This window comes from Bos indicus x Bos taurus, chromosome X, assembly GCF_003369695.1.
Source record: "Bos indicus x Bos taurus breed Angus x Brahman F1 hybrid chromosome X, Bos_hybrid_MaternalHap_v2.0, whole genome shotgun sequence".
Taxonomy (NCBI): domain Eukaryota; kingdom Metazoa; phylum Chordata; class Mammalia; order Artiodactyla; family Bovidae; genus Bos; species Bos indicus x Bos taurus.
This window is the reverse complement of record NC_040105.1, coordinates 84,380,167-84,397,499: the sequence shown is the minus strand read 5'-3', so window position 1 is coordinate 84,397,499 and position 17,333 is coordinate 84,380,167. Positions and strand designations below refer to the sequence as shown.

At 41.9% G+C, this 17,333-nt stretch overlaps 1 protein-coding gene across 1 annotated transcript in view; it reads right to left on the bottom strand.

Moving 5' to 3' along the window:
* Positions 1 to 17,333, bottom strand: part of TRPC5 (transient receptor potential cation channel subfamily C member 5) — a 352,695-nt gene that overhangs the window by 54,710 nt on the left and 280,652 nt on the right. Inside the window, exons 4-5 of the mRNA XM_027534049.1 lie at positions 8,099 to 8,435; positions 2,426 to 2,565 (exon numbers count right to left, since the gene is read on the bottom strand). Coding sequence (XP_027389850.1) covers positions 2,426 to 2,565; positions 8,099 to 8,435 — 477 coding nt within the window. The remainder of the gene's footprint in view (positions 1 to 2,425; positions 2,566 to 8,098; positions 8,436 to 17,333) is intronic.

The following is a 17,333-nucleotide window of genomic DNA, read 5'->3' as shown; positions in this document are numbered from 1 at the left end:
TACCTTTGGGTTTCCTGACTCTTCAGAGAGTGATACTGGGAGACAAATGATTTTTCTTATATTCTCAGAGATAGAATGCTGCTTGAAAATTGGCCTCTATGCCTGTTAAAAGGATGTGAACTCAAAAGCAGAATATGAAAAGGGTTGGCCAAACATGGGAACCCAATAGTAATAAAGATAGGGAGGTGTGTCTTCATCCAAGCATTGGCTGGAGAAAGGGTCACAACTCAATGGGTATCAAAGTTCAGTTTAGTCTGTACATATGGAGTAAGGGAGTGCTGGGATAAATCTAGGTGGTGCTATCCTAGAAGACAAAAAGACAATTACTCTCCATTTTTAGTGTTATCTTGGGGGCACTGAGGGCTAATATTAGATATGTTTGTTCCTTTTGAGTACTTTGGTATGTGCCTTTTGCCTCTTGGTGTTGTAGCCCACGTGAGGTAGAGTGTATATATAAGTGTATATATACATATCGTTGACTACTTTTTCACTCTAATAAAGGATCTTCTCAAGGCCAGTTTCTGTCACAGTGTGTCATACTGCCTCAGTGCAATGATGATCTGAAATTTTTAAAAGGGCCTGGGACCAGCCCTATGTCTTTACTTCATAGAAGTTGGCTCAGCCTACTTGGTGGAGTTCATTTCGGACTGATGTGCCTGCCTGCACAAGTGAACCCGACTGCTCACTGACAATTGCTCATTGTAAATCCAGTCTGCATGTGGCATCTCCTATTTGTAAATTCTTCTTTGTTGTGAAGGGCTCCGACTTCTTGGCAAATGCCTTTTTTTGAGTTAAGTATTTGCCAGTGTGGTGCATTTACTCAGCTTAGTGAGCTGATTTATCCTTACACTCTATGGTGAGGAAGTATCTAGTCCTTGGAAGGCTTGCCAGTGAAGGTGGACAGGGTACGTGATTAACTAATGTTGGGCATCTGTTGACACAATTTCACATCCCCAAGGGTTAATCATTTGATCATTTATTCTACACTTTCTTGTTTAAGCAGAACTCACCACTTTCTAGATTGATAATGTATTGTCCCTCCAGTGTATAAATACCACTTCCAAAGGAAGAATTTTTTTTTTGGCAAACAGTGTTACTTAGTCAGCTGAGTGCCAGAATGACATGGATTTCATCCAGGCACATTAACCAGAGATTCAAACATTTTCCTTACCAGCTTTTTCTTGTAAGGAAGTTGTAAGTATGTGTTGAACGATCACCACAAAGTAGAAGCATACTCTTAAGCTTCTTTCAAAAATGTTTTAGGACTGCATTCAATATTCACGCTCCATGTAACTAACTCCCAAGGTCTTAAAATTTATGCAATATGCATATTAGAGATGTAAAAATAAACTAAGTTGTTGGCGATTTGGGGGACAGCCATATTCCCATTCTAAAACTCCTTCATGTGGGATTTCACGCCAAAAAGCATGACTGACTAGACAGTCTTGGAGATGGAGTTGTCAGCTTTTCCTCATGCTGGAGAAGTTCACTTCACGGTAGAGACAGTGCAGCCATTCCAGTATCTAATGAGCATCAAACCTGAACTCAGAGCCTGTGACTATCCAGCGTGAGGTGCTGGACATGAAGCTATTTCTCAGGATAATGCAGGCTGTACATTATGTAGGAATAAACATCAAAGTGGGGTGTGTGTGTGTGTGTGTGTGTGTGTGTGTGTGTGTGTGTATGTGTTATCTGGATTGGTAGAGACATAGAATGGGTGATACTCAAAAAGGTGGATTCATAGCAGCTTGAACGATCATCCTGGTGATAGAAGTGATGCAGGAGGCAAAGACTATTAAAAATCTATGTCTCACACAGTGAAGTTTCTAGGGTTCTGCTACCAATCCTACGAAGAACACTTGAGGGAAGTGTGAATATTTGGCTTTGAGAAGAGACAGCTCAGCAGGCTAGGGAGAGATGAGTTCATATCTGAAGCACTTTATGGAGAAGGAACATCTTTGTTCTGTTTGACCCCATGATGAGGAAGGATTACTAATGGATGTGTCACAGGAAGAATAATATTAGAAAAATATAAAGCAGCACTTTTTAATGAAGTGACAAGAGTTGAGAGAGGCTTTTGGAAATTGAGTGAATGTCTTGTCTCTGCCTCATGCAAACATCAGTGGGCTATCTTCTTGGCCAGGATACTGTAGAGAGAATGTAAACACTGACTGAGTGGGTGGGCAGCTGCAGACCTTTTACTGTCAGAGTTGAAGAAGCTAAGAATTCATTTGCAAATTGCTCCATTCTCCACTGTCTGGTTAGGTGGACACTGCTTACAAGCCACTGAAAAAATGTCTATTTTATGGTACCTTTCCATATGGATTGACAGTCTTAACACTTGCCCCCTAAACTCTTTGTGCTCCCATAGCTAAAGCTTACTGTAAACAAATGATTAAGAAAAACAGCAAATATTCCAAGTTACCTTGACATAGGCTACAATCTTCAAGGAAATAGTTGCCAGGTAGAGTGAGTTCATTGCAAAATCCATCAGGTTCCACCAGTCATGGATGTATTCAGTAAATCCACCATCCCACATTTCCTTTATCTCCCCCCAAATGAAACCTGAAAAATGGAGGCAAAAGGTTTATTGCTTCACAGCATCAGACTAGTCATCACAGTGAAAGTGAAAGTGAAATTGAAGTCACTCAGTCGTGTCTGACTTTTTGCGACCCCATGGACTGTAGCCCACCAGGCTCCTCCGTCAATGGGATTCTCCAGGCAAGAATACTGGAGTGGGTTGCCATTTCCTTCTCCAGGGGATCTTCCCAACCCAGGAATCGAACCCAGGTCTCCCGCATTGCAGGCAGATGCTTTAACCTCTGAGCAGGAATCCCCAAATGAAGAAAGAGGAAATCAATGAATGAATTGGGAGTCAGTGGAGCCCCTAGGAGTGGTAATAACTTTCTTCTTTCTTTGCTATCTCACCACTCTGTCTTGAACTTGCCAAACTGGATAGACTTTACCTAAAGACGCCTGTATGTTATAGTTTTCTGGATGCTACTCACTTTTACATTGTTACTATAGTTACTGGAATGCTGCTGCAATTTAGGGTGTCTGACTCTACACTCTTCCCATTTTAGAGTGGGGGTTATTTACTCAATGAATTAATTAAGTATCATAAGGGATTGGACTTAGATCATACCTGAATGGTCTAGTGGTTTTCCCTACTTTCTTCAATTTAAGTCTGAATTTGGCAAGAAGGAGTTCATGATCTGAGCCACAGTCAGCTCCTGGTCTTGTTTTTGTTGACTGTATAGAGCTTGTTCATCTTTGGCTGCAAAGAATATAATCAATCTGATTTCGGTGTTGACCATTTGGTGATATCTATGTGTAGACTCTTCTCTTATGTTGTTGGAAGATGGTGTTTGCTATGACCAGTGTGTTCTGTTGGCAAAACTCTATTAGCCTTTGCCCTGCTTCATTCTGTATTCCATGGCCAAAGTTGCCTGTTACTCCAGGTGTTTATTGACTTCTACTTTTGCATTCCAGTCCCCTATAACGAAAAGGACATCTTTCTTGGGTGTTAGTTCTAGAAGGTCTTGTAGGTCTTCATAGAACAGTTCAACTTCAGTTTCTTTAGCATTATTGGTTGGGGCATAGACTTGGATTACTGTGATATTGAATGGTTTGCCTTGGAAACGAACAGAGATTATTCTATCATTTTTGAGATTGCATCCAAGTACTGCATTTCAGACTCTTGTTGACCATGATGGCTACTCCATTTCTTCTAAGGGATTCCTGCCCACAGTAGTAGAAATAATGGTCATCTGAGTTAAATTCACCCATTTCAGTCCATTTTAGTTCGCTGATTCCTAGAATGTTGATGTTCACTCTTGCCATCTCTTGTTTGACCACTTCCAATTTGCCTTGATTCATGGACCTGACATTCCAGGTTCCTATGCAGTAATGCTCTTTACAGCATCGGACCTTGCTTCTATCACCAGTCACATCCACAACTGGGTATTGTTTTTGCTTTGGCTCCATCCCTTCATTCTTTTTGGAGTTATTTCTCCTCTGATCTCCAGTAGCATATTGGGCACCTACCGACCTGGGGAGTTCCTCTTTCAGTATCCTATCATTTTGCCTTTTCATACTGTTCATGGGGTTCTCTAGGCAAGAATACTGAAGTGGTTTGCCATTCCCTTCTCCAGTGGACCAATACAGTGGAAGTGAGAAACAGATTTAAGGGACTAGATCTGATAGAGTGCCTGATGAACTATGGACGGAGGTTCTTGACATTGTATTGGAGACAGGGATCAAGACCATCTACATCAAGACCATGTGGAAAAGAAATGCAAAAAAGCAAAATGGCTGTCTGGGGAGGCCTTACAAATAGCTGTGAAAAGAAGAGAAGCGAAAGCAAAGGAGAAAAGGAAAGATATACGCATGTGAATGCAGAGTTCCAAAGAATAGCAAGGAGAGATAAAAAAGCCTTCCTCAGCAATCAATGCAAAGAAATAGAGGAAAACAACAGAATGGGAAAGACTAGAGATCTCTTCAAGAAAATTAGAGATACCAAGGGAACATTTCATGCAAAGATAGGCTCAATAAAGGACAGAAATGGTATGGACCTAACAGAAGCAGAAGATATTAAGAAAAGGTGGCAAGAATACACAGAAGAACTGTACAAAAAAGATCTTCATGACCAAGATAATCACGATGGTGTGATCACTTACCTAGAGCCGGACATCCTGGAATGTGAAGTCAAGTGGGCCTTAGAAAGCATCACTATGAACAAAGCTAGTGGAGGTGATGGAATTCTAGTTGAACTATTTCAAATCCTGAAAGATGATGCCATGAAAGTGCTGCACTCAATATGCCAGCAACTTTGGAAAACTCAGCAGTGGCCACAGGACTGGAAAAGGTCAGTTTTCCTTCCAGTCCCAAAGAAAGGCGATGCCAAAGAAGGCTCAAACTACCGCACAATTGCACTCATCTTACACGCTAGTAAAGTAATGCTCAAAATTCTCCAAGCCAGGCTTCAGCAATATGTGAACCTTGAACTTTCTGATGTTCAAGCTGGTTTTAGAAAAGGCAGAGGAACAAGAGATCAAATTGCCAACATCTGCTGGATCATGGAAAAAGGAAGAGAGTTCCAGAAAAACATCTATTTCTGCTTTATTGACTATGCCAACGCCTTTGACTGTGTGGATCACAATAAACTGTGGAAAATTCTGAAAGATATGGGAATACCAGACTACCTGTCCTGCCTCTTGAGAAACCTATATGCAGGTCAGGAAGCAACAGTTAGAACTGGACATGGAACAATAGACTGGTTCCAAATAGGAAAAGAAGTACATCAAGGCTGTATATTGTCACCCTGCTTATTTAACTTATACGCAGAGTACATCATGAGAAACGCTGGACTGGAAGAAACACAAGCTGGAATCAAGATTGCTGGGAGAAATATTAATAATCTCAGATATGCAGATGACACCACCCTTATGGCAGAAAGTGAAGAGGAACTAAAAAGCCTCTTGATGAAAGTGAAAGAGGAGAGGGAATAAGTTGGCTTAAAGCTCAACATTCAGAAAACTAAAATCATGGCATCTGATCCCATCACTTCATGGGAAATAGGTGGGGAAACAGTGGAAACAGTGGCTGACTTTATTTTTGGGGGCTCCAAAATCACTGCAGATGGTGATTGTAGCCATGAAATTAAAAGATGCTTACTCCTTGGAAGGAAAGTTATGACCAACCTTGATAGCATATTCAAAAGCAGAGACATTACTTTGCCAACAAAGGTCCATCTAGTCAAGGCTATGGTTTTTCCAGTGGTCACGTATGGATGTGAGAGTTGGACTGTGAAGAAAGCTGAGTGCCGAAGAATTCATGCTTTTGAGCTGTGGTGTTGGAGAAGACTCTTGAGAGTCCCTTGGACTGCAAGGAGATCCAACCAGTCCTTTCTCAAGGAGATCAGCCCTGGGTGTTCTTTGGAAGGACTGATGCTGAAGCTGAAACTCCAATACTTTGGCCACCTCATGAGAAGAGGTGACTCATTGGAAAAGACTCTGATGCTGAGAGGGATTGGGGGCAGGAGGAGAAGGGGACAACAGAGGATGAGATGGCTGGATAGCATCACCGACTCGATGGATGTGAGTTTGAGTGAACTCTGAGTTGGTGATGGACAGGGAGGCCTGGCGTGCTGCAATTCATGGGGTTGCAAAGAGTCGGACATGACTGAGCGACTGAACTGAACTAAGTATCAGTATTATCCCATATAGTCCTTATTTTCCACTATATATGTCTTATAGGGAAAATTTGTCAATGAGTTTTGAGGTATGCAAGGAGGCCATGGTCCAAAGCACTGGATGTTGGGGCTGAAGCTAGGCAATGGGTATCAGAATCATTTAAAATCCTCCTTTCTCTTCTCTCCTCTCATTGTGTGTGGGTTTCATGGAATTCTGCCTGATGACATATTAATAGATGTTTCTTTAGCTTTGGTATGTTGAAAGCAGTAAAAGGAGCGACTGTGGTCTAAGTTAGTACGTCTCAACTTTATTTTTTTATTTACTTATTTTTAATTTAAATTTATTTAATTGGAGACTAATGGAGAAGACTCTGATGCTGGGAGGGATTGGGGGCAGGAGGAGAAGGGGACGACAGAGGATGAGATGGCTGGATGGCATCACTGACTCGATGGAGGTGAGCCTGAGTGAACTCCGGGAGTTGGTGATGGACAGGGAAACCTGGTGTGCTGTGATTCATGGGGTTGCAAAGAGTTGGACAGGACTGAGTGACTGAACTGAACTGAACTGAATTGAATTCCTTTACAATATTGTATTGGTTTTGCCATACATCAACATGAATCCGCCACGGATGTACACGTGTTCCCAATCCTGAACCCTCCTCCCACCTCCCTCCCCATACCATCCCTCTGGGTCATCCCAGTGCACCAGCCCCAAGCATCCTGTATCCTGCTTCGAACCTGGACTGTCGATTCGTTTCTTATATGATATTATACATGTTTCAATGCCATTCTCCCAAATCATCTCACTGTCTCCCTCTCCCACAGAGTCCAAAAGACTGTTCTATACATCTGTGTCTCTTTTGCTGTCTCGCATACAGGGTTATCGTTACCATCTTTCTAAATTCCATATATATGTGTTAGTATACTGTATTGGTGTTTTTCTTTCTGGCTTCATCTCAGACTTTAAAACAGCGGTCCCCAAGCTTTTTGGCAACAGGGACCAGTTTTGTGGAAGACAATTTTTCCACAGACCAGGATGGCAGTGGGGTGGGGTGAGAGATGGTTTTGGGATGATTCAAGTGCATTACATTTATTGTGTACTTGATTTCTATTATTTATTACATCAGTTCCATCTCAGATCATCAGGCATTAGATCCTATAGGTTGGGGACCCCTGCTTTAAAATACATGTGAATTACATGGGGATTATGTAGATTCTGATTTCACAGACCCTAAGTGAGACTCGCAAATCTGTATGTCTAACAAGTTGATGCTAACATTGCTGGTTTGGGGACCTCAGTTTAAGTATCAAGGACCTGGAGGGTGGTGATGCACTGGAGGGTCCAATGCAATGTAATTATGCCTGGAGACTTGTGGTTAAGGCTGCTTTTTTACCATGAATTGTGTGAATTTCCTAGGTTTCCCTCCTGGTTGTGAAATCAGTATCCAAATAGGATGTGGACCCTGGATAATAAGTACAGGGATCATTTAGCATAGTCATAGGAAAGCAGCAGATTTTGGTGGCATCCCCTCAACTTCAGTGATGGGAAAGAAGGCATCAAATAGACTGTTCAGCACTTGCCCTGCCCAGCCTACCTGAGCCTGTCCTGACTAACACTTGGCTTTCCCTCTAAACCCACTGACAGACAACTTCCTTGTCATTGACGAAGTTAGGTTAGTTGAAACAAGCCCTGGGTACACTGCCAATCTCATGGCAAACCCTGTGACAGCAAGTGACCCAGGCCCAGGGGGGGAAGGAACCACGTTTCTGAGATTCCCAACAACTATCCCACCACACAGAGGAAAGGTGCCTTATTTCAGGGCCAGTCCAACTGCTGATTCCAGTAGTTTCTTTAGACAAGACCAGCAGGCAGTCTGGCCATAGCTTCTGGTCCCTGTGACTCACCGAGAACCCAAGGCAGTATCATCCACTCCACAACAGTCGGGGGAGGTCCTTGTACATGGAGGTCTGTCCTGACGATGTGCTGAGAAGCCAGGAGAAGCATGAAGAGGAAGGTCAGATATGACGCTGTGTGGCAGATAAACTTGATGAAGGGTTTCTTGATGAACAGCCCAAGGTTGCTCCTGGGTGAGATGAGATAAGCAATAGACAGCATGGGAAACAGGAACCCAATGGTCATGCACGTCAGAAGCTTGACGACCCAGTGTTTCCGCCGCCATCCAGGGAAGCCGTCGTACCACAGAGTGGCAAGCAACTGTTGGCAATTGGGCTGGGCCACAAACTGGGAAAAGAAGAGAACAAGTCAGGCATCTGGGACGGCTGGGAGGAAGTCTACCTTCATAATCGCTCTCCTAGTTTACAGCCAGCTTATGGCCCACTCCCAGAGGAGGCCTGATTTCCAGGGTCCCACAGGTGGGTCTAATCTCAGAGCCAACTCTACATGTCAAGCTAGGAGAGTTAGGGTTAATGATTTGTTTCCTACATTAAACAAAATCGCTCTGGTCTGTGCTTTGGCATATGTGCCCCCTACTCCCCACTTTCATCATATTAGAGAGATGCTGCCTCAAACTTGGCTCAGTATCAGAATCATCCAGGGAACATGAAAAAAATTTCCTCATTCCCAAGTCACACCCCAGACTGACTAAATGAGCCTCCTCTGGGGAGTAGAACCTGGGCAATTGTTCTACAAAGCTCTCCTGGGAATGTACCTGCCTCTTTGCAGAGAATCATGGGGATGTTTCATTTCAAGTGGATTCACTTTTGCTTATTCCCCCAGCTTGCATGAGATCATCAACAAGTGTGTACTTCGGGCAAACACAAACTGGCAGCGAATAAGCTCATGCCTGTGGCTATGGTTTGGAATGGAAATGAGTTCCCTTTTTGATTTTTTTTTCCCCTCCTTTTGCTTCTGAGCACCTCTTGGCTAGCAAAGAATCATGTTGCTACTTTGCCATTTAACACCTTCTCTAGTCCAGACATGCAAAGGAGGAAAATATATTTGGGGGCCAATATTATAAGATGGTACCTAACTCAGCTGGGATTTTACTTAGAGGCAATCTACAACATGTCAGTTATTAATAGTTAAGAGATCATCAGCATTGCAAGTCACCCTCTGGCTGCTACTTCCTAGTAAGCAATTCAACAGGGAGCTCAACTGTCAGCAATCGTTTTAAATATTGCCTCTATCTGATTGCTGCAGCTTCCCATGGGAAAGGTTAAATGGAGCTGTACCATATAGTTTTCTGGTACAAAGGAAATAAAATTCTTCCATCATTTATCTGACACTCAAGGTAAACTAGGCCAATTTTATTGTTAGTATATCTGTGAAGGTCTCTAGCTTCCCACCAAAACCATTCTCCCCTTCCTTAAGCACAGGGGGGACTACATTTCCCAGTCTCCCCTGCAGTGAGGCATGGTTACATGACCAAGTTCTCAGTAATGGAATGTGAGGAGAAATGATGATTGGCATCACAAGGCCTGACCTATGGAAGTCCCCTATGTTCTCTCCCCTTCTTGCTGACTGGGATCTGGTAACTCAGGGTGGTCCAGGGGCTTCTGTTAGCCTTTGTCCTTCGATGACCACGTGGAGGAGAACTATCTTGCTGATCAAGAATATCTATCTTGGACAGTTACATGACTGAGATAATTATATTGTCTTTGAGCCATTCTCAATTTTTGGGTCTAGCCCACCCTAAAGCAGTTTACTATTGCAAAATGACAAAAAAAAAAAAAAAAAAAACACACACAACCTCTAAAGTCTTTTTATCATGAGGTCTCATTTTCTCAAAAGATGTTCATGATCCCCCTTATATCCTCACATCTCCTTTTCACACAATCACACACAAAATGACAAAATCCTATACAGTCCCTTTCTACTCTTCTTGGCATTATAGCCTGTGCCAAAGCCTGGGATGAAAAGGTTCTAGAAAAAGGTACAAAAAAAATAGAAGGGTAAAACAAAATATTTGAGTGCAATGGAAAAACCACTGGGAACACACAGTCTGGTGAGGGAGACAGATATATAAAAAGATAGTTATGAAACAGTACAGTAAGGGCATATAACTGGATGGAAAACAGGGCATAATGGGAACACAGAGGAAGTGCAAATCTGCTCAGCAAAGGCTTCCTGGAGGAGGCAATACCAGAATGGAGCATTAAAGGATTTGTAGAAGCTGGCTGCATGTAGGGGAGGAGAGGGGAAGGGAGTAAACAACTAAAGTGGAGGGGATAATATGACTGAAGGCATAGAGGTGAAAATGAGCATGACTGGTACAGGGAGTCTGGGGAGGCTGCTGCTTAACTGCAAGGCTCTGGATGGCAAGAGATGAGGCTGGAGAGGTAGGCAAGGGTTACAGAAGATCAAAATGATAGTCTTCAACCATTATAAATAGTATGACTTATTTTAAGAGCAATGGGAAGCCATGAATGATAGGGGGTGTGTGTGTGTGTGTGTGTGTAGAACAGTAGAGTAGTTTAAACTATAGACACTTGAGCTAGATTACATTGGTTTTCTCTGTTCTTAAAAGTATTCACCTAAAGAATGGAGTTAATAACAACATCAGCAATAGAGGATTCGTGTAAGGATTAAGATCAGTTACTACACAGGAAACACTTAGAACTATGTCTAGCACATAGTAAGGGCTCATTAAATCTTGGCTGCATATATCATCATGCATGTGCCAGAATCGGGTTTAGACATTAGAAAGATCCTTCTGGTTATTGAGTAGAAAATGGCTCGGGGGCAGAAGGTAGGCAAAGTTAGGGGTAGGAAAATTGGAAAAATAAAACTAAATAATCAACAATGAGAAATACATTCAAATGAATACCAGTCAGTAAAAATAAGGTGAACATTGTTATATGTCAATATGCAGAAATAAAGAAGGATATAAATATAACCCTAGGGAAAAAAGCAATGGGAAAGCCTGTTTATTAAATTGTTGGAATAGTTTTGCTCTGGCAAAATAAAATTGAAGGAGATTTTCACTTAAGGTAAAAAATATTCATCTGTATAATTTGTTTTATTGTATTTATTTAATAATTATAATGCCTGGTCTATGTCATGCCTTTTGGTAACTACCTGTGGTGATGCAAAGATGAATTAGATGTGTTCTCCATTCTCAAAGAGCTTGGAGATGAATGATATTTTTACTACAAATGACTTACCAACAAATGAAATGTAATGAATCAAAATAAGATTATGTCACCCTCCTCTATTTACAATTTCCTCACTGTCAATATTGCCCCCAAATACTGTTCTTAGAGATTACTATACAATTTGATATTTCCACAGTATCAATTAATCAATAAATCTTATTTATACCTCCAGAAGAAAAAACAAACTAGGGGCAGGAAGACAAGTTAGAAAGCCATTGTTAATCTTGTACAAAATGATCATGACCCAGACTAAGTTAATGGCAGTAGAAATGAAGAGATGTGCTCAGGTTCAAAATATAGTGAAGAGGTGGAATTGGCAGGATGTGGTGATGGATGAGATGTGAAATAATATACAGGCTGCTAAGGCTACTGCTAAGTCACTTCAGTTGTGTCCAACTCTGTTCGACCCCATAGATGGCAGCCCACCAGGTTCCCCCGTCCTTGGGATTCTCCAGGCAAGAACACTGGAGTGGGTTGCCATTTCCTTCTCCAATCCATGAAAGTGAAAAGTGAAAGTGAAGTTGCCCAGTCATGTCCGACTCCTAGCTACCCCATGGACTGCAGCCTACCAGGCTTCTCAGTCCATGGGATTTTCCAGGCAAGAGTACTGGAGTGGGGTGCCATCACCTTCTCCAATAATATATAGGGTGAGAGGGCAAAAGGGAGAGAGGCTTCTTCTGTGGGTGAATTGGTAGGCAGTAGTGCTAAGAGTGGGAACACTGAAGCTGGAACAAGTTTATGCATGCATTTTTATACCTGCTGAGTTAGATTTGTCTGTGGGACATCTAGATGGAGCTATCCAGACTGAAGTACTGATGTTACACAAGGGTCAGCAAACTTTTTCTGTAAAGGGCCAGACAGTAAGTATTTGCAACTTTGCAGACCACATCATCCCTTTTGCAAAGACTCAACTTAGCTGGTTCAGCACAAGCCCAGCAATAGATAATATGTAAATGAATAGGTTTAGCTGTGTGGCAATAAAACTTTATTCACAAAACAGGTAGCAATTTGTAGTTTGCTATTCTATAGTACTGCCCCCTAATGCTGCCATACCAGACATTTGGACCACTTCTCCATAGTCTTTATGATCTCCTAGGACTTCTTTCTCTTGTGCATCCCAAGAACTCTGACCCAATAAATAGCTCTTTCCTAAAGCAAAAATTTGGTGGTGTTGTTTAATCGCTAAGTCATGTCTGACTCTTTTGGGACCTCATCAACTGTAGCATGCCAGGTTCCTCTATCCGTGGGATTTCATAGACAAGAATATTGGAGTTGGTTCCCATTTCCTTCTGCAGGGGATATTCTGGATCCAGGGATTGAACTCGCATCTCTTGCATTGTCAGGTGTTGTCAGGCAGATTCTTTACCACTGTGCTCTCTGGAAAGGCTTCAGCAGTAAGGAATCCGCCTGCAATGCAGGAGACACAGGACATGCAGGTTCGATCCTTGGGGTCCGGAAGATCCCCTGGAGAAGGGAATGGCAACCCACTCCAGTATTCTTGCCTGGGAAATCCCATGGACAGAGGAGCCTGGCAGGGCTAGAGTCCATAGAGTCACAAAGAGTTGGACATGACTGAAGTGACTGAGCAGGAGCAAAGCAAGAATACAGATGTGAAGCTTCTTTAAAAAGTGGATATAACTGTCCACTTCATGTGGACATAACTGTCTACTTCATATGGACATACGACAGGCTTCAACAGTACATGAACCATGAACTTCCAGATGTTCAAGCTGGATTTAGAAACAGCAGAGGAACCAGAGATCAAATTGCCAACATCCGTTGGATCATAGAAAAAGCAAGAAAGTTCCAGAAAATACCTACTTCTGCTTTATTGACTACTCCAAAGCCTTTGACTGTGTGGATCACAACAAACTTTGGAAAATTCTTAAAGGTGTGGGAATACCAGACCACCTTATCTGTCTCCTGAGAAATCTGTATGCAGGTCAAGAAGCAACACTTAGAACCGGACACGGAACAACAGACTGGTTCCAAATTGGGAAAGGAGTATGTCACGCTGCTTATTTAACTTATATGCAGAATACATCATGTGATATGCTAGACTGGAGGAAGCACAAGCTGGAATCAAGATTGCTGGGAGAAATATTAATAACCTCAGATATGCAGATTACATCACCCTTATGGCATAAAGTGAAGAAGACCTAAAGAGCCTCTTGATGAAAGTGAAAGAGGAGAGTGTAAAAGTTGGCTTAAAACTCAACATACAAAAAACTAAGATCATGGCATCTGGTCCCATCACTTCATGGCAAATAGATGGGGAAACAATGAAAACAGTGACAGACTTTATTTTCTTGGGCTCCAAAATCACTGCAGATGGTGACTACAGCCATGAAATTAAAAGATGCTTGCTCCTTGGAAGAAAAGCTATGACCAAACTAGACAGCATATTAAAAAGCAGAGATGTTACTTTGCCAGTAATGGTCCATCTAATCAAAGCTATGGTTTTTCCAGTAGTCATGAATGCATGTGAGAGTTGGACCATAAAGAAAGCTGAGTGCCAAAGAACTGATGCTTTTGAACAGAGGTGTTGGAGAAGACTAGTGAGAGTCCCTTGGACTACAGTCAATTCCAATCAAACCAGTCAATCCCAAAGGAAATAAGTCCTGAATATTCATTGGAAGGACTGATGCTGAAACTGAAACTCCAATACTTTGCCCACCTGATGCAAAGAACTGACTCATTGGAAAAGACCCTGATGCTGGGAAAGATTGAAGGCAGGAGGAGAAGGGGATGACAGAGGATGAGATGGTTGGATAGTACCACTGACTTGATGGACATGAGTTTGAGCAAGCTCTGGGAGTTGGTGATGGACAGGGAGGCCTGTTGTGCTGCAGTCCATGGGGTCACAAAGAGTTGGACATGACTGAGCTACTGAACTGCCTGATGACTGTCCAATCGTTATTTTCAATGCATCTGCTCTGATTTTCACTTTGGCTGAAGATGATAATTTTAAAGTTGGACAGGTTTTTATTTTCTATGTTTGTATCTGACAAGAGTAGTATAGGGTGGTGTGGACTCTGGCAGAACAAATTACAATTAGAATGTTATAAAGCAAACTTGTCTTAAGCCACCATGTAGTATCTAATCCAAACAGGTCTATGAGCTTTGAAGGCAAAGTTCTAATTCCTGCTTGTATATTGAAGTTCCAGTTTGACAGGTTATTTAATAAATCTCTAGTTGATTTTGAGAATGCCTCAGAAAGAGAGATTGCAATAAAACCACAGTGTGTATGTGTTGTGTTTGAGTACACTGAAGGCCAAAATGTACAGAGCCTAGAGCAGTAGTTTTTAGTTTTGATGAAGTCCATTTTATATCTTCTAGTTCCTTGTGCTGTTGCAACCATATCTAAGAAAGCATCACTCAGTCCAAGACCACAAAGATTTACTTTCATGGGTCTGTCTATGAATTTGATCACTTTAGCTCTTATACTTAGTTCTTTGATCCATTTCAAATTAAGTTTTGCATATTGTGGGAGGAAAGGGTCCAACTTCATTTATTTGCATAAGGATATTCACTTTTCTTGAGGCAGCAGATAGATGGGCCCTAGGATGAACTGCTGGAGTCTGTCCCCTCTGGACAGATACTCCAAGACAGAGAAAAAGACCAGGCGCAGAGAGGAGCTGAGTCCTGCCCAGATAAGAGATAAAGAGACCAAATATTTCCCAGTCTTGGGGTCAGAGAGACCTTCCCAACTACATATGCAAAGAAAGGCTCCTCAGGGGGTCAAAAAGGGAGGGAGCTGCACCTCACAGTAATGTCAAGTGAAATCAACCTACCCATAGGCCTCTTCACTAAAATCCATCTTGGCTAAGAGATGACATGCACACAGAGGAGGACCCTGAGATAAACTGTGGACTCAGACCCAGGCAATGAAAGACCATTGGCCAAAAGAAATCCCCATATAAGTGATTCCAATTACCCCTAGAGTGCAACTCTCTGAGCCTATCCACGTGTCTATCTGCACAGTCTTTCTCCTAATATACACTTGTTTCACTATTTTCCATCTCTTTGTGGAAATTCATTTCTACACAGCTGACAGGCCAAAGCCTTGTCCCTGTGGTCTAGGGTCTAGCATTTAGCACTCTCACTGCCTCACACACCTCTAGCCAGGCAACCAAAATTCTATTTCAAGCCACTACAGGGCAAGGCCACCCGAGATCAACCCCATTTTTTGAAAAGACTACTGTTTTCCCATTAAATCATTTTTTTAAATTTTATTTTATTTTTAAATTTTACATAATTGTATTAGTTTTCCCAAATATCAAAATGAATCCGCCACAGGTATACATGTGTTCCCCATCCTGAACCCTCCTCCCTCCTCCCTCCCCATAACATCCCTCTGGGTCGTCCCAGTGCACTAGCCCCAAGCATCCAGTATTGTGCATCGAACCTGGACTGGCAACTCGTTTCTTACATGATATTTTACATGTTTCAATGTCATTCTCCCAAATCTTCCCACCCTCTCCCTCTCCCACAGAGTCCATAAGACTGTTCTATACATCAGTGTCTCTTTTGCTGTCTCGTACACAGGGTTATTGTTACCATCTTTCTAAATTCCATATATATGCGTTAGTATACTGTATTTATGTTTTTCCTTCTGGCTTACTTCACTCTGTATAATAGGCTCCAGTTTCATCCACTTCATTAGAACTGATTCAAATGTATTCTTTTTAATGGCTGAGTAATACTCCATTGTGTATATGTACCACAGCTTTCTTATCCATTCATCTGCTGATGGACATCTAGGTTGCTTCCATGTCCTGGCTATTATAAACAGTGCTGCGATGAACATTGGGGTACACATGTCTCTTTCCCTTCTGGTTTCCTCGGTGTGTATGCCCAGCAGTGGGATTGCTGGATCATAAGGCATTTCTCCAAAGAAGACATACAGATGGCTAACAAACACATGAAAAGATGCTCAACATCACTCATTATCAGAGAAATGCAAATCAAAACCACTATGAGGTACCATTTCACACCAGTCAGAATGGCTGCGATCCAAAAGTCTACAAATAAGAAATGCTGGAGAGGGTGTGGAGAAAAGGGAACCCTCTTACACTGTTGGTGGGAATGCAAACTAGTACAGCCACTATGGAGAACAGTGTGGAGATTCCTTAAAAAACTGGAAATAGAACTGCCATTAAATCATTTTGGTACCCTTGTTGAAAATCAACTAACCATAAATATAAGGATTTGTTTTAGATTCTTAATTCTATTCCATTTATTGATATTTATCCTTATGCCAGTACCCAACTGTCTTGATAACAGTAGCTTGGTAGTAAGTTTTGAAATTGAGAAGCATGAGTCTTCTAAATTCATTGTTCTTTTTCAAAATTGTTTTGATTACACTGCCTCTCCATTGCATTTCACATGAATTTTATGATCTTCTTGTCAATTTACACACAAAAAAGGAACCTGGGTTTTTAATAGGGATTGCCTTGAACCTATAGAACAATTTGGGAAGTTTTGCCATCATAACAACATTAAGTTTTCCAATTCATGAGCTTTTAATGTCTTTCCATTTGTTCAGGTCTTCTTTAGCCTTTTTCAACAGTGTGTCAGTGAAAACAAATATTGCCTGCCATATCAGTAAACAAAAGATGTTACAGCCATTAAACCACTACAGCCACCCCTGATGGTGAGCCCTGAGGGAATTCAGGATGGAGACTAAAGGACTCTGCTGGCTGCCAGTCCATCAGCCATTACAGTTTCCTCCAACTGTGTACCCTGATGGGGATTCAAGATGGAAAAGAGCTGGATACTGGTCTCAGGTAGCTGAGGTGTATATCAAAAGAATAATTTCAGTGAGCCCAGATTCTTGCATCTTCCCATAACTTAGAAAAGTGCTCAATTCTTTAACTTGAGATATCTGGTTTTCTTTAACAGTAATCTTTTGAAGTTCTGACTACTTTGTTTTCATTGCAAAAGCTCCTATATATCCTGGTTTCTCCCTTATCTCTTCAGAGCAGTTTCTCAGAGCTATCTGAGAGGCTGTGGCCCTGGCTTA